Source organism: Schistocerca gregaria, chromosome 6, assembly GCF_023897955.1.
Source record: "Schistocerca gregaria isolate iqSchGreg1 chromosome 6, iqSchGreg1.2, whole genome shotgun sequence".
NCBI classification, from domain to species: domain Eukaryota; kingdom Metazoa; phylum Arthropoda; class Insecta; order Orthoptera; family Acrididae; genus Schistocerca; species Schistocerca gregaria.
This window is the reverse complement of record NC_064925.1, coordinates 251,015,615-251,042,230: the sequence shown is the minus strand read 5'-3', so window position 1 is coordinate 251,042,230 and position 26,616 is coordinate 251,015,615. Positions and strand designations below refer to the sequence as shown.

The 26,616-nt window shown below is 38.9% G+C and overlaps 1 protein-coding gene across 4 annotated transcripts in view; it reads right to left on the bottom strand.

Moving 5' to 3' along the window:
- Positions 1 to 1,679: 1,679 nt before the first annotated feature.
- The window catches only part of LOC126278135 (host cell factor 1-like), a 119,394-nt gene continuing 94,457 nt past the window's right edge, over positions 1,680 to 26,616 (bottom strand). For all 4 annotated transcript variants that reach the window (XM_049978025.1, XM_049978023.1, XM_049978024.1 and 1 more), the window contains 2 exons: positions 25,759 to 25,963; positions 1,680 to 2,153 (listed from right to left, as the gene is read on the bottom strand). In XM_049978025.1, the coding sequence (XP_049833982.1) occupies positions 2,062 to 2,153; positions 25,759 to 25,963 (297 nt within the window). In that variant the 3' untranslated portion in view covers positions 1,680 to 2,061. The remainder of the gene's footprint in view (positions 2,154 to 25,758; positions 25,964 to 26,616) is intronic.

The following is a 26,616-nucleotide window of genomic DNA, read 5'->3' as shown; positions in this document are numbered from 1 at the left end:
CATAGCGAGGACCCACCAGAACGAATGGCCGCGAGGTGATAGTTTCAAACAGTCGACCCTGACGCTCTTGAAGTGTGTTGGGACCCCTGCTCTTCACACTGTATATTAAAGGCCTTGAAGACACTATTAATAGTAAACTCAATATTTTCAATGATTACGCGGTTGTCTGTAATATGACAAAATTGTATACTTAACTAAATTAAAAAACTTAGTACCTTATGACTACTACATAATTGAGTCAAAATTAAAATTGGTCAGCTCAAACACATGCCGGGCTGTAATAATTTGTACATATATGAAATGGAACAGTCACACTGGTTCAGTTGTTGATAAGGTAGGCAGCAGACTTCGATTCATTGGTAGAATTCTAAGAAAATGTACTCAGTCTACAAAGGAGATTGCTTAAAAAACACTCAAGCTATAATACTGCTCAAATTTGTGGGACTTGTACAAAATAGGACTAATAAGCAACATTAAACATGTATAAAGAATGGCAGAAGGAATGGTCACAGGTTTGTTTGTGTTTGCTTGATGCATGTGGGAGCATCACAGGGATGCTAAGAAAACTTTCGCACACACATGAAGATAAACACACTCTATCCTGGAAATATCAGCTTACAAATTTTCATGAACCAGTGATGAAACTAGGAGTCTACTACAATTCTTCATGTATCACTGCCATAAAGTTCGTAAATACACAATAAGATTAATTACATTGTGCTCAGAGAAGTTTAAGCAATCATGCTTCCTGAAGTGGATAAGGGAATGGATTTGGAAGAAGTCCTAATAACTGGTACAATGAAAAGTGCTCTTCGCCATGCCATAAACAGTGGGTTGCAGAATATGCATGTATATGTCGGCAGACCAATGTTTTGGAATCCATTTTGGCCTATACTGATGATTGATGATATTATTCTGTGTGAGATATCTTATACTGTTTGAGCACAGAGTATGTTCCAAAGGCCTCAGTAAATGGTCAAACAATATGTCAAATTAATTGGCAGGTTGTGGCTTTATTAGATGTGTTCGTCAAAAAGAGGCTGTTTAAATTTAAAACTCCATTCCTGTTTATTAGGTTTTCTGCTATCTATTTTTTTTTGACAGACTCCTTAACTGGGCTACATCAGAAAATTGGCATTTGCACCACAATATTGGTCTCATTGTATTTCATTTTAAGATTAATTTTTGGGGAAATGCACACCAACAGCTGATTTGCTTGGGTGTTTTAGTTGAGTGTGCTTCCTTGCATCTCTCTTGAACTGTGTAACTGACGGATTTTACACATGAACAGAAAATTATTTTGGTTATGTGAAAGGTCTTTTGATACAATACTGCTATAGTCTTTGTACAACTTCCAATCTCTTGAGAGATTGAGAGAGAGAGAGAGAGAGAGAGAGAGAGAGAGAGAGAGAGAGAGAGACGGGGGGTGGGGGGGGGGGGGGTGTCCATTGTTCCTCGTTCTACAAACTCAGATGATATTTTTATCCAACACTTATGACAAAGCATTTATGTAACTTTAGAGGGTACATTTACAGTTACCTATATACTATTACAGTTAAAACCTTTCTAATGCAAACTTTATAGATAAGCATAGTTTACACTCCTGAGTACAGATATTCTGATAAGTTATTGCAGGAAGGGCAAATAAGGGACCCATTTCACAAAAACCAATTAATATGTCTGTGCTTATATATCCGGGTTTATATTATAAGGATGACATTACAGGTTAAACCAACATTTAAGACAATACAAGAGTCTTCCTCATTTATTTTTTTTAAAAAAAGTTCATTGTTGATTCACAGTCATGTCACATCTAATATCCAATGTATTAAACTGAACTACTGTCTTAAATGACATAAAACAGCAGTAGTTTACAGTTCATGTCACTTTTATGTACACACACACATAAAACAGCATTTTGAAACAGATCTCTTCATGTCCACAGGGGATACCTTCACAAATCCTGATTAAGGACAGCAATATATTGTCTTTGAATAATGAAGCACATACTCCTCTTCCAAGCATTTAGATTAAAACAGTATTTGTTTTTCTGATCCTCTTTTACGACATTTCATCCCTTGTTCTTTTCAGTCCAACATGTGATCTCGTTTGTCCCCTCTTCATGGCTCCAACTTTCATTTGTGCTGCAGCATCTGTAACAACAATATGCAATACAGTGATACAACTCACATATTTAAAATGTCCAACACAAGTACAAATGACTAAACATTTGTCATAAACAGATACAGTCAAAACTGCCTGCTACTATGTTATAGGAAACTGGAGAGAAATGCCTTTCCAACACCCCCCCCCCCCTCCCCCCCCCCCACACACACACACACAAAATAAGAAGCCACAATATCCAAAATTACTTTTTAATTCCACAAAAATGTAATATTTTAAGACGTGACATTTCCTTCCATGTAGACATGTACCTATTTCTCTTCATTTTTAAGTACTTAATATGCACATATTACATATTATGTTTCCTGTTATGTAACTTTTCATTTATTGTATTTTTCATTTCTGTTTTTACTGTGTAATTAGCAAATATGGCGCTTCCTTCCATGTATACATTTTTCACACTTATACTTATTTTAGCCCCCTGAAAAACATATAAACAAAGTTTTCTACACTCCTGGAAATTGAAATAAGAACACCGTGAATTCATTGTCCCAGGAAGGGGAAACTTTATTGACACATTCCTGGGGTCAGATACATCACATGATCACACTGACAGAACCACAGGCACAAAGACACAGGCAACAGAGCATGTACAATGTCGGCACTAGTACAGTGTATATCCACCTTTCGCAGCAATGCAGGCTGCTATTCTCCTATGGAGACGATCGTAGAGATGCTGGATGTAGTCCTGTGGAACGGCTTGCCATGGCATTTCCACCTGGCGCCTCAGTTGGACCAGCGTTCGTGCTGGACATGCAGACCGCGTGAGACGACGCTTCATCCAGTCCCAAACATGCTCAATGGGGGACTGATTCGGAGATCTTGCTGGCCAGGGTAGTTGACTTACACCTTCTAGAGCACGTTGGGTGGCACGGGATACATGCGGACGTGCATTGTCCTGTTGGAACAGCAAGTTCCCTTGCCGGTCTAGGAATGGTAGAACTATGGGTTCGATGACGGTTTGGATGTACCGTACACTATTCAGTGTCCCCTCGACGATCACCAGAGGTGTACGGCCAGTGTAGCAGATCGCTCCCCACACCATGATGCCGGGTGTTGGCCCTGTGTGCCTCGGTTGTATGCAGTCCTGATTTTGGCGCTTACCTGCACGGCGCCAAACACGCATACGACCATCATTGGCACCAAGGCAGAAGCAACTCTCATTGCTGAAGACGACACGTCTCCATCCGTCCCTCCATTCACGCCTGTCGCGACACTACTGGAGGCGGGCTGCACGATGATGGGGCCATGGGTACCAGGATGGCCCCCTCGTATGCCAACCTATTTATGGGTCGCTTAGAGGAAGCCTTCTTGGTTACCCAAGCTTGCCAACCCAAAGTTTGGTACAGATTTATTGATGACATCTTCATGATCTGGACTCACAGTGAAGAACAACTCCAGAATTTCCTCTCCAACCTCAACTCCTTTGGTTCCATCAGATTCACCTGGTCCTACTCCAAATCCCATGCCACTTTCCTAGATGTTGACCTCCATCTGTCCAATGGCCAGCTGCACACATCCGTCCACATCAAACCCACCAACAAGCAACAGTACCTCCATTATGACAGCTGCCACCCATTCCATATCAAACGGTCCCTTCCCTACAGCCTAGGCCTTCGTGGCAAACGAATCTGCTCGTCCTGAATCCCTCGACCATTACACCAACAACCTGAAAACAGCTTTCGCATCCCACAACTACCCTCCCAACCTGGTACAGAAGCAGATAACCAGAGCCACTTCCTCATCCCCTCAAACCCAGAACCTCTCACAGAAGAACCCCAAAAGTGCCCCACTTGTAACAGAATACTTCCCGGGACTGGATCAGACCTTGAATGTGGCTCTCCAGCAGGGATACGACTTCCTAAAATCCTGCCCCGAAATGAGATCCATCCTTCATGAAATCCTCCCCACTCCACCAAGAGTGTCTTTCCGCCGTCCACCTAACCTTCGTAACCTCTTGGTTCATCCCTATGAAATCCCCAAACCACCTCCCCTACCCTCTGGCTCCTACCCTTGCAACCGCCCCCGGTGTAAAACCTGTCCTATGCACCCTCCCACCACCACCTACTCCAGTCCTGTAACCCGGAAGGTGTACACGATCAAAGGGAGAGCCACATGTGAAAGCACCCACGTGATTTACCAACTGACCTGCCTGCACTGTGATGCTTTCTATGTGGGAATGACCAGCAACAAACTGTCCATTCGCATGAATGGACACAGGCAGACAGTGTTTGTTGGTAATGAGGATCACCCTGTGGCTAAACATGCCTTGATGCACGGCCAGCACATCTTGGCACAGTGTTACACCGTCCGAGTTATCTGGATACTTCCCACCAACACCAACCTATCCGAACTCCGGAGATGGGAACTCGCCCTTCAGTATATCCTCTCTTCTCGATATCCGCCAGGCCTCAACCTCCGCTAATTTCAAGTTGCCGCCACTCATACCTCACCTGTCTTTCAACAACTTCTTTGCCTCTGTACTTCCGCATCGACTGACATCTCTGCCCTTACTCTTTGCCTTTAAATATGTCTGCTTGTGTCTGTGTATGTGCGGATGGATATGTGTGTGTGTGTGTGCGAGTGTACACCTGTCCTTTTTTTCCCCTAAGGGAAGTCTTTCCGCTCCCGGGATTGGAATGACTCCTTACCCTCTCCCTTAAAACCCACATCCTTTCATTTTTCCCTCTCCTTCCTTCCTTCCTGACGAAGCAACTGCCAGTTGCGAAAGCTCGTAATTCTGTGTGTGTGTTTGTGTGTTTTGTTCATGTGCCTGTCTGCCGGCGCTTTCCCGCTTGGTAAGTCTTGGAACACTCCCTTCGAAAAACTGACCAACTTTAAAGAAGCAAGAATATAATTAGATTAGATTAGTTTTTCGTTCCATAGATCCGTGTTGAGGAGATCCTCGTGGATGTGGAACATGTCACCATTTTTTTAAATTTTATTTTGTAGTGCCACAACATAGAATTTTCAGACAAGAGTCTGCACCATACCAGCATCTGTCAACACATACAGTCTTCCACAGGGTTCTAAATCATCATTTTATCCCCTGTACATTGCTATTGTTGAGACATTTATGAGTGTACTATACAGTCCCATATTACCTGTTAACAAATGCTTTGCGACATCAGAGTAGTGCACCATTTGAATACAATTAAGGCATATCAGTAAAAGCCAAGTCACAACTATAAAAAGCAGTAAACAGTAGACATAACTGGTATTTGTGACGGAAACTGTGGGATTTTAAGGTAAGCATGACATATGAGACAGATGACACCTGGTAAGTGAACTTTAACAGAGGGAAGTGTCCTCATGAACCATGGACCTTGCCGTTGGTGGGGAGGCTTGCATCAATGCACATGGCCGTACAGTAGGTGCAACCACAACGGAGGGGTATCTGTTGGGTGGCCAGACAAACATGTGTTTACTGAGGATGGGCAGCAACCTTTTCAGTAGTGCAGGGGCAACAGTCTGGATGATTAACTGACCTGACCTTTTAACATCAACCAGAACAGCACTGCTGTGCTGGTACTACAAACAGCTGAAAGCAAGGGGAAACTACAGTTGTAATTTCTCCTGAGAGCATGTAGCTTTACTGTATGGTTAAATGATGATGGTGTCCTCATGGGTAAAATATTCTGCAGGTAAAGTAATCTCCCCACTCGGATCTCCAGTTGGGAACTACTCAGGAGGATGTTGTTATTAGGAAAAACAAAACTGGCATTCTACGGCTCGGAGCGTGGAATGTCAGATCCCTTTTCTGAGCAGGTAGGTTAGAAAATTTAAAAAGAGAAATGGATAGTTTAAAGTCAGATATGGTGGGAATTAGTGAAGTTCGGTAGGAGGAGGAACAGGTCTTCTGGTCAGGTGAATACAGGCAGGGTTATAAATACAAAATCAAATAGGGGTAATGCAGTAGTAGGTTTAATAATGAATAAAAAAATAGGAATGCAGATAAGCTAATACAAACAGCATAGTTAGCACATTATTGCACCCAAGATATAAATGAAGCCCACACCTACCACAGTAATATAAGTTTTATACCAATTAGCTCTGCAGATGATGAAGAGATTGAAGAAATGTATGATGAGGTAAAACAAATTATTCAGATAGTTAAGTGAGATGAAAATTTAATAGTAATGGGGGACTGGAATTCGATAGTAGGAAAAGGAAGAGAAGGAAAAGTAGTAGGTGAATGAGGACTGGGGGCAAGGAATAAAAGAGGAAGTCGCCTGTAGGATTTTACACAGAGCATAACTTAATCATCACTAACACTTTATTTAAGAATCAAGAAAAAATTTTGTATACGTGGAAGAGAGCTGGAGGCACCAGAAGGTTTCAGACTGATGATGTGATGACGAGGCAGAGATTTAGGAACCAGGTTTTAAATTTAAGATGTTTCCAGGGGTGCATGTAGACTTGGGCCATAATTTATTGGTTATGAACTATAGATTAAAAGGTGGGAATTTAAGGAGATGGGGCCTGAATAAACTGAAAGAACTAGAGGTTTTTGAGTGTTTAAGAAGGACCATTAGGAAACAGTTGACAAGAACAGGGAAAACAAATAAAGTAGAAGAAGAATGGATAGCTTTGAGAAATGAAATAGTGAAGGCAGCAGAGGCTGAATTAGATAAAAACACCAGAGCTAGTAGAAATAAATGGGAAACACAAGAGATATTGAATTCAACTAATGAAAGGATGTAAGGATGTAGAAGCAGATATCACTCGGGATAAGATAGATGCCGCCTACAGAAAAATTAGGGATACCTTTGTAGAAAAGAGAACCACCTGTACAGATATCAAGAGCTGAGATGGAAAACCAGTCCTTTACAAAGAAGGGAAAGCCGAAAGGAGTATACAGAGAGTCTATACAAGGGCGATGTACTTGAGGCAAATATTATGGAAATAGAAGACAACATACATAAAGAAGAGAAGGGAGATGTTATACTGCGTAAAGAATTTGACAGAGTACTGAGAGATCTAGATAATATTCCGTTAGAGTTACTGACAGCCTTGGGAGAGCTAGCCTTGACCAAACTCTTCCATCTGGCAGTAAAGATGCACGAGACATACGAAGTACCCTTTGACTTCAAGAAGAATATCATAATTCCAATTCCAAAGAAAGCACTAGCTGACAGATATGAAAATTACCAAACTATCAGCTTAATAAATCATGGTTGCAAAATACAAATGTGGATTCTTTGCAGACAAATGGAAAAACTTGTAGAAGCCGACCTCAGGAAAAGACAGTTTGGATTCTGAAGAAACGTAGGAACACGCAAGGCAATACTGACCCTACAACTTATCTTAGAAGAAAGATTAAGGAAATGCAAACCTACGTTTCTAGCATTTGTAGATTTAGAGAAAGCTTTTGACAATGTTGACTGGAATACTCTCTCTCAAATTCTGAAGGGTGGAAGGGGTAAAATACAATGAGCAAAAGGCTATTTACAATTTGTACAGAAACCCAAAGGCAGAGTTGACAGGCACAAAAGGGAAGCAATGGTTGAGAGGGGAGTGAGACAGGGTTGTAGCCTATCCCTAATGTTATTCAATCTGTACACTGAATAAGGCATAAAAATAAATATATAAATTGGAGTAGGAATTAAAATTCAGGGAGAAGAAATAAAAACCTTGAGGTTCGCCGATGACTTTGTAATTCTGTCAGAGACAGCGAAGGACTTGGAAGAACAGTTGTACAGAATGGACAGTGCCTTGAAAGGAGGATATAAGATGAACATCAACACAAACAAAATGAGAATAATGGAATTTAGTCGAATTTAAGTAGGTGATGCTGAGGGAACTAGATTAGGAAACGAGAAACTTAAAGTAGTAGATGAGTTTTGCTATTTGGACAACAAAATAACTGATGATGGTTGAAGTAGAGAGGATATAAAATGTAGGCTGGTGGTGGCAAGACAAGCATTTCTGAAGAACAGAAATTTGTTAACATCAAGTATCGATTTAAGTATCAGGAAGTGTTTTCTGAAAGTATTTATATGATTGTAGCTATGTATGGATGTGAAATGTGGACGATAAACATTTTAGACAAGAAGGGAATAGAAGCTTTTGAAATGTGGTGCTACAGAAGAATGCTGAAGATTAGATGGGTAGATCACATAACTAATTAGGTGATGCTGAGCAGCACTGGGGAGAAGAGGAATTTGTGGCCCAACTTGACTAGAAGAAGGGATCGGTTGGTAGGGCATGTTCTGAGGCATCACAGGATCATCAATTTAGTATTGGAGGAAAGCATGGAGGGTAAAAATTGTAAAGGGTGACCAAGAGCTAAATACACTAAGCAGATTCAAAAGATGTAAGCTGCAGTAGTTACTCGGAGATGAAGAGGCTTATACAGGTTACAGTAGCATGGAGAGCTGCATCAAACCAGTCTCTGGACTGAGGAGCACCACCACCACCACCACCACCACCACCACCACCAAGAACAGAAACGTAAAAAGAAACAGGTAGCCTGAAACTGAAATATAACGTAGTAGTGATTTGTGTGTGTGTGTGTGTGTGTGTGTGTGTGTGTGTGTGTGGGCGCGCGCGCGTGTAAAATAAGAGGGGGAAAGAAAAGAAAAGATAACAAGTCTCTAGGTTTTCAAGCCAGTAGTCCAGTCCTTGAGAGTAACAGATATTACAAGCAGAACTGGTAGTGCAGGGAGAGAGGAAGTTATTCAGAATCACTTGCCCCACAAGCTACGTATCATTTATGAGTCTTTTCTCTTCCTCCTTGCCTGTTTAACCAGCACTAGGAGTGTACATAAAGTTTTGAAAGTGATGTTACATGTTATCCTTTTTTTTAATGCTAATGTAATGATTTAGGATGGTTTCTGGAACAAGCTGGAGACAAGAAGTAAAATCAAGAAAATTCCTACAATGTTGTTTATAAAATTCAACTTAGATTGCATGACATACACTGCATATGGACACACACAATGTGGATCTTTGATACTGTGTGACAATCAAGCACCAAACATTGAGGTCACCTTCTGAGTAGATGAGAGTTTGAATATGCTGCCAGTATTTCCTTATTTCCTTCCTTTTTCACCAAAGAAAATCCTACATATTTATCACGTTTTCCCAATGAGATTGATTAATGATGTACTTCCGGGTTTTCCAATTTGTTGTCGTCTTTTATGCACAATTTTTCAACAACTTACCCCAGTCTTCTTCAGATGCTATGAATTGTGCTGTTATGTGTACTCTTTGCCTTGACTCCACCCAGAGTGTGAACTATTGCTGGTCCAACATTGCAATTATTTATATTTATAGTTGACTGTGAGTTTGTTTTCTGACACCCACTAAGACCTTTGAAGCTCTTTTCCTTTTCAGAGCCCGTACTGATATTCCATGAAATGTACATTCTCTCAGCATTCCCTAGCTCTGGTGGATGTGATGGCCATCAAGACTGTAATAAATTTTAGAGTCAATACACTAAACTTGTTTAGATTTAAACTTCCAAACATGTGTGCTAGGTTTTCTGCCATCTTTTTACTGACAGACTCTTAAATTATGTTGTCCCAGAAACTTGTGTTTGCACCACAAAATTGGTCTCGCTATATTTCATTTCATGATTAATTTTGAGGGCTGTTTGGCAACAGCTGATTTGCTTGGTTGTTTTAGTCGGGTGTGTTGCTGGTGTTCCTTGCATCTCTCCTCAACTATTCTAAAAGTCTGCTCCACTGATGAAATGCCACATTTGCATAAAATACGGTACAGAGCTAGATTTTAGAAACCTAAACTCCTTAACATTACACTGAAGATTTTTTAAAAATCTTTGTTCACGGAAGTGAAATACATTGGAGGTCATGTTTCTGGATGTTGGCCCAGCATAAGGTAGGTAAGTGATTCCTAGCTTCTCTTTCCCTGTCTCAGTCTCCACCAAAACTTATTTTTTACGTTTTGACTGCAACACCAACTCAATTTGATGATCTGACAAGGGAAACTCCCCATTGCACTGCCTTCGGATTTAGTTGTAAAATGTCCTAGCAGTGGATAGCTCGGCATGACAACTGGAAGAAGGTGTACTGAAATGTGAAAAAAGAAGCAAATTATAAACAATGGACCGTAGAAGCTTGAGATGAGCAACACTGCAAGAATAACGGTGTTGTGGTTGTGTGGTCACGGTGCTGGACTACAAAGTGGGAGATCCATGTCCAGATCTTCCTCTTGCCAACCCCCACCCCCTTTTATTTATTTATTTTTCAGAAATTCATGAACTGTCTGTCTGGGCATTAACGTGTCCACTACATGTAAGTCATGTGATAAGAAGCACCATAGCAAGTACATGTGTTGAATGTTGAGTGCAGGATATATGCTGCATAACCTCTCACAGAAATGAAGACAACAAATAAACGGTGTGAGTCATGTTACAACAAAGGAATTCTCGAGTCAAAACTTCCAAATGGAACACAAAGGTCATAACGTGGTACTTGTGTGGAACAAATAGAAGGTATGTACATCTGGAGGTTCTGTTCTTACACCTTGATGTGGGGAGTTTCCCTTGTGAGTACCTCCATAGGGTCATTCCATGTCAGTTCAACCGGGGCTCCAGCTCATAGTCTCAGATTTGACTGAAATTCAGTACACTAATTCTACCACGTGTGGAACACTCGCGTACAAAGTATTAGTTTACCCTGTCAATTAGTCCCAGGATTATGATTTGTGAGAGAAGGTGGCATGACCCAGGAATTGCAACCCACATCTGGCAATCTATCTTCAGCCCTAACTTCAGATCTTAATAACTTTGGAACTATTCCACACAGTCCAGTGAAATTTTTACAACTCAGTAACATCTATTTACATAACACACTCCTTGAATCAAAACACCAACAACATATTTCGGAGGGAAAATAAAAAAATTCCAAAATGTGATTAAAAAATGTAATAAGTTAAAAGGTACATATTAGAGGTGCCCTCTATGCCAAATATAATTCACTCAAAGAGGGTATGAATTCTTTTGTGGTAAGCTTAATGTGGCCCAAACACACACAGAACTCATCATGCCCATATCAGTCACAAAAACTGAGTTACATGCACACAAAAACAAAAATTTGAAAAATTACCTGAAAAATATGGATTTTTCAAGTGTGGTAGCACAAAAGGGACAAGTGGTATCCAAGCCAAATTTCACACACTGCATAAGTAGACCATAATGATATAAATCTCAAAATTTCAGCATGTTATTGCAAGACATTTGTCTACAATGGAAGTTGACAGATGTATTTGGTGATGTGGCCATTGTTCCATAACACATTTTTGTAAAAACATATCATAAACTGTTCTGCCTCTTCTTATCCTCCCCCCACAACCATTTAATCACTAAGCAACAACATATAGATAGATTAACACAACCTATCATTAATGTTTACTTCACCTTAATTGCTAAAAACCAGTCGATTGTGCTTCAAACAGATGTTCTCCCATACTTTAGCTACTGTACTCTGTACATTGAGTGGAATATTGTACAGTCTTCCTGACACTGTAGTAGGAACAGGAACTGTCATAAGAATACGTTCAAAAGAAATCCAACACCTATCTGCCAAACGTGACCAATGAAATGATCTTGCTCGACCTGCTGGCGCCATGAAGCTCACAAATACAACACCTTTTGCTTCAGAGCACTCTGCAACACATCCTAAGTACAATTTGACATCATAAACAGCAACAACATAGCAACCTGGTTGTATGTTGCTGCTTTTGCTTCTGAATACTGCGTCAGACACATGTTGTGCATGAACCTATAGTTATAACAAGACAGTCTGCTCATCTGCACATTGTCAGAATTCGTTGGAGAGAAATGATGATGGTTCCTTGTGCCTGCAACAGTATTAACGTGTTCTAGTCTGCTTTTTAGAAACTCTTTGACTGATTTCACCTCATCTTTCGAAACATAGAATGATTGTATGCCAGAGATATTTTTCTGTTCCCAGGCAAATAATTGAAGAGGTGTTAGAATGTGACCTTCTGTAGGGTGCTGCAGACTAGCTCGTGATGTCATGGACTTAATGGTAGCACCAATACCACCATATATTTTTACCATGACTTGCGAAAAAATTGCTATTCTGCGTGAATCTGGAAATCATGGTAATGCATGCATAAATTTATGAGATTTTTGCAGTTTTTGTACTGACTAGCTCCCCATCACTTAAGTATTTCGCAAAATGTATGTGAGGCAGCTTGTTTTTCACATATGCCATGACAGTGCGAAAGTAGGCATGAACTGCAATGGCATCAATGGCATCATGAATTAAATAGTCACTAAAAACACACAGGTTCATGACAAAAACATCGCCTGATTCACCTCTATAGTAAATCGCAAATCGCTGGAGAGTTGCTTGACTGTTGTCCCAATGATATCCTTGGATGGCATCTTGAACTATAAATGCATAATTTTCAGAAAAGTCTAGTATTACTATAATTTCATCTTGTTTCAAATTATCCTTACAAAGCTGGAGATAACTTGATTGTGCTGTTGCTGTGAAGCTGTGTGTGATCAGTTTGTCCGTTTTTTGACAACACATTTCAACAAAATCTTCCACTGTACTTTGCTTTGTTGCTTTGTTTTAAGACTTGTGCAATCCATGTGTGTCCATTATTTATAAGAAACAAGTTCATCGTCATCCATAAGGAGTTCACCATACAGTTTAAATAATTAATGGAAAATCTCATATGAAGATGTGAAACAAATACTAACAAAGAGATAGAGGGGCTGGCCAGTACTTAACCTCAGCTCAGTACAGCCAATAGATACACAAAAAACAACCGAAAATTTACATTCCTAGCTTTCAGAATAAATGTTCCTTCATCCAAATACTAACAAAGAGATAGAGGGGCTGGCCAGTACTTACCTCAGCTCAGTACAGCCGATAGAAACACAAAAAACAACCGAAAATTTACGTTCCTAACTTTCGGAAGAAATGTTCCTTCCTCCCTGATGAAGGCAGATTTATTCCGAAAGCTAGGAATGTAAATTTTCGGTTGTTTTTTTGTGTATCTACCGGCTGTACTGAGCTGAGGTTAAGTACTGGCCAGCCCCTCTATCTCTTTGTTAGTACCTGTTTCACCATACAGTTTGTTATTCCTGTGTTCTGCAAGATTTGCCTTACCAGGACACTTTTCACACCTGTGTATCATGCACTGGTAGGAACTGATGTCACACACTAGCTGCTTCATTGCATCTTTGTAATCCAGACCAGAATCCTTTATAGCAGCAAACATCAGTTTAGCACATACACAAACATTGTGTGTGCCCCTTGCACTTACAGGCACACTCCATTTTGGACGAAGATTGAAAAAAGAAGATAAACCTACTTTGGTACTGGGATACTTTTCCTTGAATTCTACATATAGTTCTGATATGTTGTATAGCAAGTCTTATTTGCATCTGTACACGAACATTTCCCATTTTCACCGTTACACAGTCTCTTTTTCCAGGCATTATTCGGCTGTAGTCATTATTTTCATAAAACTCCAGCACTAGCACATTTATTTCTGAAATCAATTGCTTATTCCTGTGCCTGCTGAAGTTGTGAAAGCACTCCTTGGGTTTCTTTTATTTTCCTAGCTAGCTTTACCATATATGTAGAAACGCTGAATTCCTTTGCAGTGTAGTCAATAGACCAGCTGGAACGTGCAAGGGTAAGAATAGCTACTTTTTTCTGGTGTGTAGATATGGCACATTTTTCTTTCAAATCATGCACACAATTTCATCAAAATCAGAGCATTTTTGGCATGATTTCTGTTCCTTTGGAGCAGATAGTTCTTCCTCTCCTAGTGTTAGTGTTTCAGCTATTTTGTGTTTTAATTCCATTTGAGCTTCTTGTAGTTTTCTTCTACCATAGATGGGCCTGTCTCTTTTCCCAACTTTGTGTGTCTTCATGGGAGACAAACCAAGAGCAGTCACTGATGTATTTAATTGCTCATCTGCTGTGGTTGTAGGTGGCTGATACTCTTTGTCCCTGTAATGTAAATTGTCAGAATATTCTTCATTTTTTTAGCAGTGTAACACACCTGGAACATAACTTTTGTCCTGGTTTCATGTTAAGTCCCATGCACTGATTCACTTTCAATACTGATTTTATATCAATTTCTCTGAGGCTGTCTTCTTATGAATCCGAAATGGATCTAAACAACTTCTTTGTAGGAAAGAATACTTATCCAGAAACACTTTCATATGATGATAACAAACACTAAAGTTTCCTGGAACTGTACTTCTTGTGCCCACATGATGTATCCTGGATCTCCATAGCAACAAATCTTTGTCAGATTCATCCAGATCATACAGTACAAGGCGAAAGCCACATTTTGTTCCACATGTTGTTTTATGACACCCAGATAATTGTGCTCTACCAATACTGCAACTTGTTTGTACAAAAGCACCACTAGTACAATCTTCTGCCTCCAAACTGACTTTCCACAACAGCACTGACCAGTCTGAACAAGAATCTTAAAAACACGAGTAACCTGTAATTGTTGCTTGTTTCCTTTGTTGTTCCTGCCTAACAATGACTCATTCTGTCCCTGAAAACTACCATTGTTTAACTTTCTGTTGCCAAATGGTTCCCAACAATTGCTGCAGCTTTATCTGAAACAAGCTGTCTGCATCATGACTATTACTTGCTAAATTGCATTAAAAGAAACATAACTGAATACATCTCTGTCACCTTGCAATAACAAGTTGAAATTTTGCCATATATTATATTATGGTCTACTTATGCAGTGTTTGAAATTTGGCTTGGATATCACTTGTCCCTTTTGTGCTACCTCACTTGGAAAATCCATGTATTTCAGGTAATTTTTCAAATTTCTGTATTTTTATGTGCATGTAACTCTGTTGGTGTGACTGATATGGACAAGATGAGTTCTGTGTGTTTTTAGGTCACATTAAGCTTATCACAAAAATTTATACCCTTTTTGAGTGAATTATATTTGGCATAGAGGGCAGCTACAATATGTTCCTTTTAACATATTATATTTTTTTAAATCACATTTTGAAATTTTTTATTTTCCCTCAGAAGTATGTTGTTGGTGTTTTGATTCATAGAGTGTGCTCTCTAAGTGGATGTTACTGGGTTGTAAAAATTTCACTGGACTGTGCGGAATAGTTCCAAAGTTATTAAGACCTGAAGTTAGGTCTGAAGATACATTGCCAGATGCGGCTTGCAATTTCCAGGTCACGCCACCTTCTTTCACAAGCCACAATTCTAGAACTAATTGGCAGGGGAACTTTTTTGTACATGAGTGTTCCACACTTGGTAGTATTGGTGTGCTAAATTTCAGCCAAATCTGAGACTATCAGCTGGAACATTTTCTCAAATTGGTTGAATTGGCATGGAATGACCCCATAACACTATTTGTAGGTATCTTAATTCTTCGGCGAGTACTTCTTTTCTGGAAGTGTTTAAGCTCTATGGAGCAGAGTCTTTAACAACGAATTTCTTTCTGTCAGATGGTGATAGCTTGAAACATGGAGAGAGAGGTCAGTGATGGCTTGACAATGGGTAGTCCACTAGATGGAGTAATTTGAAGCAGGCACTAATTCCCATGAAGTGCTTCGGGCAACACATGGAACATTGAAATTCTTTTCATCATAATATAAAATTCACAATGGAACTTGAAAAGAAGGGCAACTAACCTTTCATCAAGGGTTAGTTTAGAGTAAGACTGGTTAGATTTCTTCATCAGAGTGTATATAGAAAATGCATGTGCAATGATTCTCTCTCTCTCTCTCTCTCTCTCTCTCTCTCTCTCTCTCTCTCTCTCTCTTTCCCCACACCCACACCTTGAGCCATCACTATCCAATCACAAAGAAATATGGTGTGTTCTGGTCCAGAAAGCTCGAACACTTTCTGACAGACAGAGCCACACAGACGAGTTGTATCTACAAATAGTTTTCCAAAGGGGTTGCGCTCAACATCAGGAATGCATGAGAAAGAGGTCTTAAAGTTACAAATGATCTGCTGGTCCACATGGTGGAGGTCTGGCTCAATATCCAGAATGATTGGTAGACTCCTACAGAAAATTGGTATCCAGTGTATTTTGCTCCCAGGAACGAAGATAAAATCTTCTTTGTAATATTAAATATAATCTAGGCCAGCAAAAGCAGGGTGAGCATCGCATTCCATGCGGATGTGGGAAGTCTTATGTGAGGCTGATTATTGGAACAGTCAACGAGTGATGGAAGGAACATCAGCACCATACTTGATCAAAACAACCAAGCAAATAAGCTGTCATCAAGCACGGCCTCAAATATAATGATGAAAGAAATATCATGAGACAGTTTCCTGCATCAAAAACCAAATATCCAGGACTGTGTAATTACAATTCTATCAACAAAAAGATGGCAGGAAACCTAATACACTGATGGGGGTTTAGATTTAAACAAGACTTGGGCTGTGGCACTCATTCTGTTAAGATCTCAATGGTTGTCACATCCACCAGAGGTGGGAAATACTGAAAGAATGTGTGTTTCATAGAAAATCAGTGCAGGCTCTGGAAAACAAAGAGCATTGAAAGAGCATAGTGAGTGTCAGGAGTTGGATTCACACTCAGCTATAAATAGCAGTGTGAGACCAACAATAGTTAGTAGACTGGTTAGAGACCAGGCAGCATGTACACACAACAGAAAAATAACTCAGCTACACATCTGGAAGTAAACCATTAAAATTCTTCAGATCTATATTTTTTTGTTACTACAAATATGTTGTAACTTGGGTACTTTCCATTGTGGTAAATTGTATTTCTATCTTGTATAAGAAGACCAGACTGATTTTATAACTGCCTCGTGTCAGGGAAAATGAGAAATGTATATACTATTAATATAAGTGTGGTGTACGGAATGAGATGTTTAGGACAGGATGTGACAGGCCTAAGATATAATGAATATGAGGCCACCTATTTGACAGCACCTGTGAAGAAATTGTGTACCAGTAACTCATCAGGAAAAGAAATTAAGACACAACAAAAGCACAAAGTTACCAGTTTCATGTGATGGTACATGGCTTATAAGTGAACATTAGTCATTACATGGGGTACGAACTGTAACAGAAAGTAAATCTGGAATAGTTGTGGATACCAAATAGCTCACTTCTTACTACAAAGGTTGTTAAATAGGGAAAGAGGAAAAATACGATGGCTTATGCAGAATGGATGGAAAGTCATGAACCAAATGGTTCGATAAACCACAGGGATACCAGCAGGTGCCGTGGAAGTAGACAGAATGAAGAAAACTATTCTATGATCAGAAATCAGACATGGTGCACAATAAATTACATTAGTGGTGGTGATACCAAATCCTTCAAGGCTGTTTCAGAATTAAAGCCTCATGACCTAAAAACCTATCACTAAACTGTAATGTGTTGGTCATGTCCAAAACAAAATGGGTGCGCAATTAAGAAAAATGAATTGAAAATACAAGGATAAAAAGTTTTCTGATGGAAAACCTCTCTGTGGTAATATGAGATTGACAGATGCTGCCATAAATACAATAATCTCATATTAAGGACGTCCTAAATTCTGATTCGGCCCAAGCAAAATGAGACAAGATGTCCTTATCAATGTGCAGTGTCTGAAAGGACTGTTAATAGCTATATGTTGTTGTTGTTGTTGTGGTCTTCAGTCCTAAGACTGGTCTGATGCAGCTCCCCATGCTACCATATCCTGTGCACGCTTCTTCATCTCCCAGTAACTATTGCAGCCTACATCCTTCTGAATCTGCTTAGTGTATTCATCTCTTGGTCTCCTTCTACGATTTTTACCCTGCAGCACTAAATTTGTGATCCCTTGATGCCTCAAAACATGTCCCACCAACCAATCCCTTCTTCTAGTCAAGTTGGGCCACAAACTCCTCTTCTCCCCAATTCTATTCAATACCTCCTCATTAGTTACGTGATATACCCATCTAATGTTCAGCATTCTTCTGTAGCACCACATTTCAAAAGCTTTTATTCTCTTCTTGTCTAAACTATTTATCGTTCATGTTTCACTTCCATACACGCCATACAAATACTTTCAGAAACGACTTCCTCACATTTAAATCTATACTCGATGTTAATAAATTTCTCTTCTTCAGAAACCCTTTCCTTGCCATTGCCAGTCTACATTTTATATCCTCTCTACTTCGACCATCATCAGTTATTTTGCTCCCCAAATAGCAAAACTCCTTTACTACTTTAAGCATCTCATTTCCTAATCTAATTCCCTCAGCATCACCCTATTTAATTCTACTACATTCCATTATCCTTGTTTTGCTTTTGTTGATGTTCATCTTTTACCCTTCTTTCAAGACACTGTCCATTCCGTTCAACTGCTCTTCCAAGTCCTTTGCTGTCTCTGACAGAATTACAATGTCATCGGCGAACCTCAAAGTTTTTATTTTTTCTCCGTGGATTTTAATACCTACTCCAAATTTTTCTTTTGTTTCCTTCACTGCTTGCTCAATATACAAATTTAATAACATCGGGGAGAGACTACAACTCTGTCTCACTCCCTTCCCAACCACTGCTTGCCTTTCATGCCCCTCGACTCTTATAACTGCCATCTGGTTTCTGCACAAATTGTAAATAGCCTTTCGCTCTCTGTATTTTACCCCTGCCACCTTCAGAATTTGAAAGAGAGTATTCCAATCAACATTGTCAAAATCTTTCTCTAAGTCTACAAATGCTAGAAACGTAGGTTTGCCTTTCCTTAATCTTTCTTCAAGATAAGTCGTGGGATCAGTATTGCCTCACGTGTTCAACATTTCTACGGAATCCAAACTGATCTTCCCCGAGGTCGGTTTCTACCAGTTTTTCCATTTGTCTGTAAAGAATTCGCGTTAGTATTTTGCAGCTGTGACTTATTAAACTGAAAGTTCGGTAATTTTCACATCTGTCAACACCTGCATTCTTTGGGATTGGAATTACTATATTCTTCTTGAAGTCTGAGGGTATTTCGCCTGTCTCATACATCTTGCTCACCAGATGGTAGATTTTTGTCAGAACTGGCTTTCCCAAGGCTGTCAGTAGTTCTAATGGAATGTTGTCAACTCCCGGGGCCTTGTTCCGACTTCGGTCTTTCAGTGCTCTGTCAAATTCTTCACACAGTATCATATCTCCCATTTCATCTTCATCTACATCCTCTTCCATTCCCATAATATTGTCCTCAAGTACATCGCCCCTGTATAGACCCTGTATATACTCCTACCTTTCTGCTCTCCCTTCTTTGCTTAGAACTGGGTTTCCATCTGAGTTCTTGATATTCATGCAAGTGGTTCTCTTTTCTCCAAAGGTCTCTCTAACTTTCCTGTAGGCAGTATCTATCTTACCCCTCGTGAGATAAGCCTCTACATCCTTAAATTTGTCGTCTAGCCATCCCTGCTTAGCCATTTTGCACTTCCTGTCGATCTCATTTTTGAGACGTGTATTCCAAATTTGCCTGCTTCATTTACTGCATTTTTACATTTTCTCCTTTCATCAATTAAATTCAGTATCTCTTCTGTTACCCTAGGATTTCTACTAGACCTTGTCTTTTTACCTACTTAATCCTCTGCTGCCTTCACTATTTCATCCCTCAAAGCTTCCCATTCTTCTTGTACTGTATTTCTTTCCCCCATTCCTGTCAATTGTTTCCTTATGCTCTGCCTGAAACTCTCTACAACCTCTGGTTCTTTCAGTTTATCCAGGTCCCATCTCCTTAAATTCCCATCTTTTTGCAGTTTCTTCAGTTTTAATCTACAGTTCATAACCAACAGAAATTGGTCAGACTCCACATCTGCCCCTGGAAATGTCTTACAATTTAAAATCTGGTTCCTAACCCTCTGTCTTACCATTATATAATCTATCTGATACCTTCTAGTATCTCCAGGATTCTTCTATGTATACATCCTTCTTTCATGATTCTTGAACCAAGTGTTAGCTATGATTAAGTTGTGCTCTGTGCAAAATTCTACCAGGCGGCTTCCTCTTTCATTTCTTAGCCCTAATCCATGTCTCCTACTATGTTTCCTTCTCTTCCTACTGTTGAATTCCAGTCACCCATGACTATTAAATTTTCGTCTCCCTTCACTACCTGAATAATTTCTTTTATCTCATCATACATTTCATCAATTTCTTCATCATCTGCAGAGCTAGTTGGCATATAAACTTGTAGTACTGTAGCTAAAGGCACAAAAATACTTTACCACCTGCAGTGATGGAACCTATCAAGCCTGTATTTAAAAATGTAGGTTCCACAGAGCTCTTAAATATGTGTGTTGGAGCCAATACACAAAATGATAATGGGTCACTGAACAGCAAAATTTAGAAAGCTTTTCCCAAAAGTGGATTTTGTGGGAAAATTATTATTAAAATTGCAACTAATGATGCATTAATTACACTTAATGAAGGCATGAAAGGTAGACAGAAGTAATTACACAATTAGGAATTAAGCCTCGAAAGTTTTATAGACTTATGTTGGACCAAGTGGATAGAGTGTGAATAAAATCAACAGAGAATAGAAAACTAGAAACAACACAAGAGGCATAAAAAAGGATTAAGATCAGATTAGAGAAGACAGGCAACTAGTCATCATCAGAAGGGAAAACTTACTTTGCTTGTAGCTTTTGATTTGCATTAAAACAACAACAAAAGTACAAAAATGAATTAGCAATGTATTTTGCTCATTTCTTGCACTTCATATCTTCTTGATCTGTCTCTCTCTTAACACAAAAAACTGGTTCTGAATGTGTTTGATGTATATAACTATATAATATCAACATAATCAAGCAACATCAGGTTCTTCTATTGGATAGGTTCTCAGTTAAAAACATACTACTATGCTAAAAAAATTAAAAAAACTAAATTCATAATTTAAAACATAATTAAAAAGTAATATGTATTTTGGTATGCACCGAAAAGAATTCAGTTTTGCAAATATTTATTTGCCAATAAAGTAAATTAAACACATTTAACTCCCGATATGATGCATATGCTATAGTACTACTGCTGAACAGCCATCATTTCGAAATAATTTAAAAGGGGGTAACAATAGTTTCTTTATGGTCGATTGTATTTGTATCTTGTACATGAATACCAATTGTCTGAGAGGGTCAACTTTCATTCTTCCAATTTTACTATGTCACTAGAAAAAATGGTGAATTTTGTCAAATTTTTGCTGCTTTAAGCTGTATCTGCCACCTTCCGAGAGGAAATTTAAATGTAAGCTTGGAAGTCAACATACTGAAAAGAATGTATGATAAACACACTGGAAAGAAATCTACCAATTCACAATGGAATAAACCAATAAACAACTATTTATTTGTTTTAATTGGGTAGATAAAAAATCTACTCACCAAGCAACAGCAGGAGAACACACACATATAGGGTACACTGAAACCTCACTTAGTGCGCATAATTAGTTCCAGATTCTTACTCGTAATGCAAAACACCCTTTAAGTGAAACAATTTATCCCATATAAATTAATGTAAAAAACAATAATGCATCCATGCAGAAAAAGTACTGACAGTTTTATCTTATTCATGCCATTTATTCACAGAAAATTATACATATAGTATTATGTACTTTATTATTCATGATACATAACTAATTCTTTTTACTAGGAAGCAACCTAGTCATTTGTTACTGCTGATGCTTCAACACTTCGGAAAATGTGCCACAGCATTACTGTCAAATAAATTTGTAGCATGCCTGGCCACTGCTTTAACTGGGTAATGATTTTCAATGTACGATGCAACGGATTCCCACGCTTTCACCATTTCTCTTATTGTGCCAGGAGATTGCAGCTTTACTGTAACGGCCTCCTCCTCTTCCTCCTGTGAAGAACCTCTCTCTACAACTTCATAAGCTCTTTGGTGGTCACTTCTTGGCTGTGATCTTCCCACAAGCTCATTCATATCATTGTTATCCACTTCTAGCCCCATGCTCTTTGCCAAAGACACAATCCTATTGACTACCGCCTCCACAGGTACTGACTTGAATGCCTCAGAGTCACATTCGACAACACACTTCGGCCAAAGCTTCTTCCAAGCAGAAGTGAGAGTTCTCTTGGTAACCCCTTCCCAAGTCTTTTTGATCATCTTCATGCATGCAACTATGTTGTAGTGACATTTCCAAAACTCTCCGAGATTGAGATTGTTAGCTTCAGTCAATTCAAAGCAATGCTCGAAGTGTGCTTTAATGTAGAGCTTCTTAAAGTTACAAATAATCTGCTGGTCCACAGGGTGGAGGTAACAGAGTGGTGTTGGGAGGCAGAATTTGGATGTTGATGAATTGAAATTCTTCAAGAAAGTGATTTGGTAGGCCTGGAGAATGGACAGGAGCATTGTCTGTAACACGCAAAATATGAATTGGCATATTCATCTCAAGCAAATATTTTTTCAATGAATGACCGAACACTTCACTGATCCAATCACAAAAAAGATCACGTATCACTCAAGCCTTGTTGTTGGACCTCCAAATCACATTTAACCTGCTCTTCTGAACTTTATACTTCTTGAAGGCTCATGGAGTTCCTGAACGATAAACAAGCAGCATTTAATTTTCAAACCGCTGCTTGCATTGGCACATAATAGCAGTGTTAGACGGTCTTTCATTGGCTTGTGACCAGGGAACACGTCTGCTCCTCTGCTGTTATAAAGGAACGCTTTGGCATCTTTTTCCAGAACAGACCTATCTCATCACCATTAATAGTGAAAATAGATTATATAGACCAATTATATGTGCATGCTAAATTAGCAATGCTCCACTTTCACATTTTTCAATGATTTCATGTTTCATTTCTAAGGTCATTTTCTTTCTCTTGAGATAGTCTTCTCGCGGCTTTATCTTTAAAGACATTGCTATAAAGGTTATTAAAATGTGAACAAAAAAAAAAAAGTGTGAACACAAGTTTAGAAAAGTGTGTGACCACAAGCTGCACTAAGAGGGAGGGTATCAAAGAGAGTGCTACCCCCAGAATGCAGCACATATGAAAGACATTGTTCATATGCCAGTGCTGACAATGAAAGGCGCTCATATTGTTGAATGTTTCATCCGCTACATGCAAACAGCTGGTGACAATATACTAAACCATTGTCACTCGTTACGCGAAAGATCACACATTAAGTTAGTCTCTTTTTTATACAATTTGTTTTGCTTGTTATACAAACTGCGCATTATTGAGAGGTGCTCGTTAAGCGAGGTTCTACTTTCAATACATATGAATGCTTTTGGAGCCAGTGGTTGCTTCTGGCAGAAGGGTTGAAGGTGAAGGAAGAGGGGTATAGGAAAAGGATTGGTAAGGTTTAGGAAAAGGGGTAGAGCTTGGAAGTCACCCCGAACCCCACGTTAGAGGAAACTTAATGGACGGGATGAGAAGGAAAGAGTCTTATGGAATTGCTACAGTACTACTGTTGAACAGTGGTGATTTTGAAAAAAACTAAAAAGGAATAATAGTTTCTTTGTAGTAGATTGTACTGTTATCTTTCCCTCTCACCCTGTTCCCTGACTTGGGTTCTGTGTGACTTTTCGAATTCTACCCCTTTTCTTAAACATCACCAATCCTTTTCCTTCACCATTTTCCTTCCCCTTCAACCAGAAAGAGCAGCCACTGGCTCTGAAAGCTTGCATACAAAATACCTTTTATACATGTGTTATTTTGCCATCATTTGGTGAATAGATTTTCTATCTATCGAACTACATTATATTTTTTATATTTATTTGTTTTGATAGACAAATATAGCCTTCTATGTTCTTAATGGCTACTTCAGCTGACCCCTTCCAGCACTGTCCGGGATAACATTACACCGGCCATTTAACCTACATAACGTATTTTTCAGGCCTCTATGACACCCTGAAACATGATTCACCTTCATAGTTTTCCCCTGTGCAGGTGGTATTACCTTAAAACATGCACACCCTCAGTACCACGCATTTCGATTACACCAATGGTCAAGTGTCAAACAGTGGTAGTGATTTCCGAGCTCGCACATAATCTGCTAATTTTACCTACAACTTGTCATAATATATCCTGATGTGATCACCAATAAAGTAATGCAGAATAGCTTCCCACTCCATATTTTGTTGCTGAATATTGGTACAATTCGGGACTTGATACACCATTCAGAACATTTAGATACAATAATGCAACACATAACTTAAAATTGTTGTGATGGGAGTTTACTGTCTAGCAAATACTCTGTTTCTTCAGTCACCTCGATTTTAACACCTTAGAGACCTCCCCATACTGGGCCTACGAAACCGACCATTGATGCCATTATTTAAATCATTACTGGCACAGATATAATTGATGTAGCTTTGAGAGTATTACATAAGAAAAAGAATCAGAGATTTATTTTCCATACTTATTGTAGTTCCACAATGGATTAAAAATTTAAAATAATGATGACAGGAAGTATAATGATCCTCCTAAGTAAAAAGTGTTAGGTGAGTTACTGAGCTCATTCCACAAACTTGATGTATTTGTAGCAGGTAACAGCAAACTGTAAAATATAACGAGTACATGCACGAAATGCGATAATATTGGCTCAACCATTAGTGTCAGCAGCTGCTATATTCACTAATGCTTCTTTCAAAATAATTCAACAAACTACCAAAAGAATGCAGCTCCACTTACAGGAAATGTAGCGAGACATCTGTAAACTGTTCTCATATGAAATGTGTCCAGTTTTAGAGTGACAGGTGGCTCACGCAACAAGAAAATCAAGGACTGATGTATACTCAGATGTGGCCTTTTTAAAACATAGTTCTAGATTGAGCTATGTTTGGGCTTGATCTCCAAAGTGTTAATTACACTTGTTTATTTTACTCCTTGTCTTTCAAGCTGTTTTGTACAGGATTCCAGGCATCTAAATTTCTTATTGTTATCTTTTTCTTTTACAATTTATCTTGAATCTTGAATGTTGTATCAGCAATGATATCAATACAACAAATCATACAGTTGAGACTGTGATAACTAGTAAAGAGGCATACAAATAATGTATTTATGACTAGCTCAGATTATAAAATTCGTAGATCCAATACAGCAACACTACGAGCACAAGTTACATACAGCACCAATTTACTATGTGTTTTTGTAATGCTCAAGGTATCTTTAAAAGGATAAACAATGATCTTTCTTGGAGCTATTGTCTTCAGTATCACATTTGTTCATATTATTTGCCATTTTTTTCTCAACTCCTCTCCCCATCCCCATCATTCAACTTTTGTTTCCACCTAAATTTTGGGAGTCCACTTTCTAGTTCTTGTGCTGAACCTACTGTTTCTCTGAAGTTTATTGCTGTTTCTCTCTGACATCTTCTGTTGCAGTCCTTTGCTCCTATATTTAAGAAACTGGAAACTTAACACAAGATGTCTGGCTTTATGCTGTATGTACTTGTCAGCTATGCTCCAATAGCAGCTGTTCAATCTATTTATAATTACATGAAATGTTCTGTTATGCTGTACTTCGAATTTACATTTATGGTTTAAATTTAATGCACCTGACATGTTAATGAGCCGTTTCACAGTCCATAAATAACTCCTAAAAGGTGATGTTGCTTAAAGAGAAGATAAATATAGCTTACACTGCTGAACTTTTATGTCATAACTTACCTTGTAACCACCTAACTTGTGTTGCTGGTCCATACCCTTTGTCATTCCTTGCTGCAATGCGGAATATGATGGCAGGTTTTGTTGTAGTATCTATATGTGCTGCGGCAAGTGACGCATTGCCCACTGTACACTGATTTGTTGCACCACAGTATACACGAACAAATGCTAACTGGCTTGGTTGCCCTGGCTGTACTTTTGGATCAGACTGTGAAACAGAGAGGGTTTATCATTTTGTATACAAATAATAATAACACATTCAACATTTAAAACTAACTTATTATGTAAATAATTCATTCTCTCTCTCTCTCTCTCTCTCTCTCTCACACACACACACACACACACACACACACACACACACACACACACACACAAAGTATTCTTCTTTCGCATATAGTAACATGTTGGCTAAGTGGCCGAATGTACCCCTTAGAGGCTCCTAGTCAACAATGTCATCCAACTAAATTCTACTTTTTATGGTTCTGTACATCAATCAGCAAAAATAAAATCCTTATAGGATCGCTTTATTGTTGTCTGTCTGTCCATCTGACTGTTCAAAACCCTTTTCTTCAGGAGTGGGTAGCTTTATCAAATTGAAATGTGTGTCACATATTAAGGTCTACGGTCCACTGGAAATGCAAAAAAGGGAAGCATCAATGTCAATGTCAACAAAAGATACGGCTATCACATATTTTGAAACTCACAAACTCATTCATTAAAACCCAAAGAATACTTGCCGTTACCTAGAATCGTGAAATGAAGCAAGGTTTCACACTACAACGAAAGAAAAAAAAAGTGCAAAAATTATTAATTTGTAGTTACATCACAGGAAAAAAATTTATCTGCCGTCTGTTAAGATTT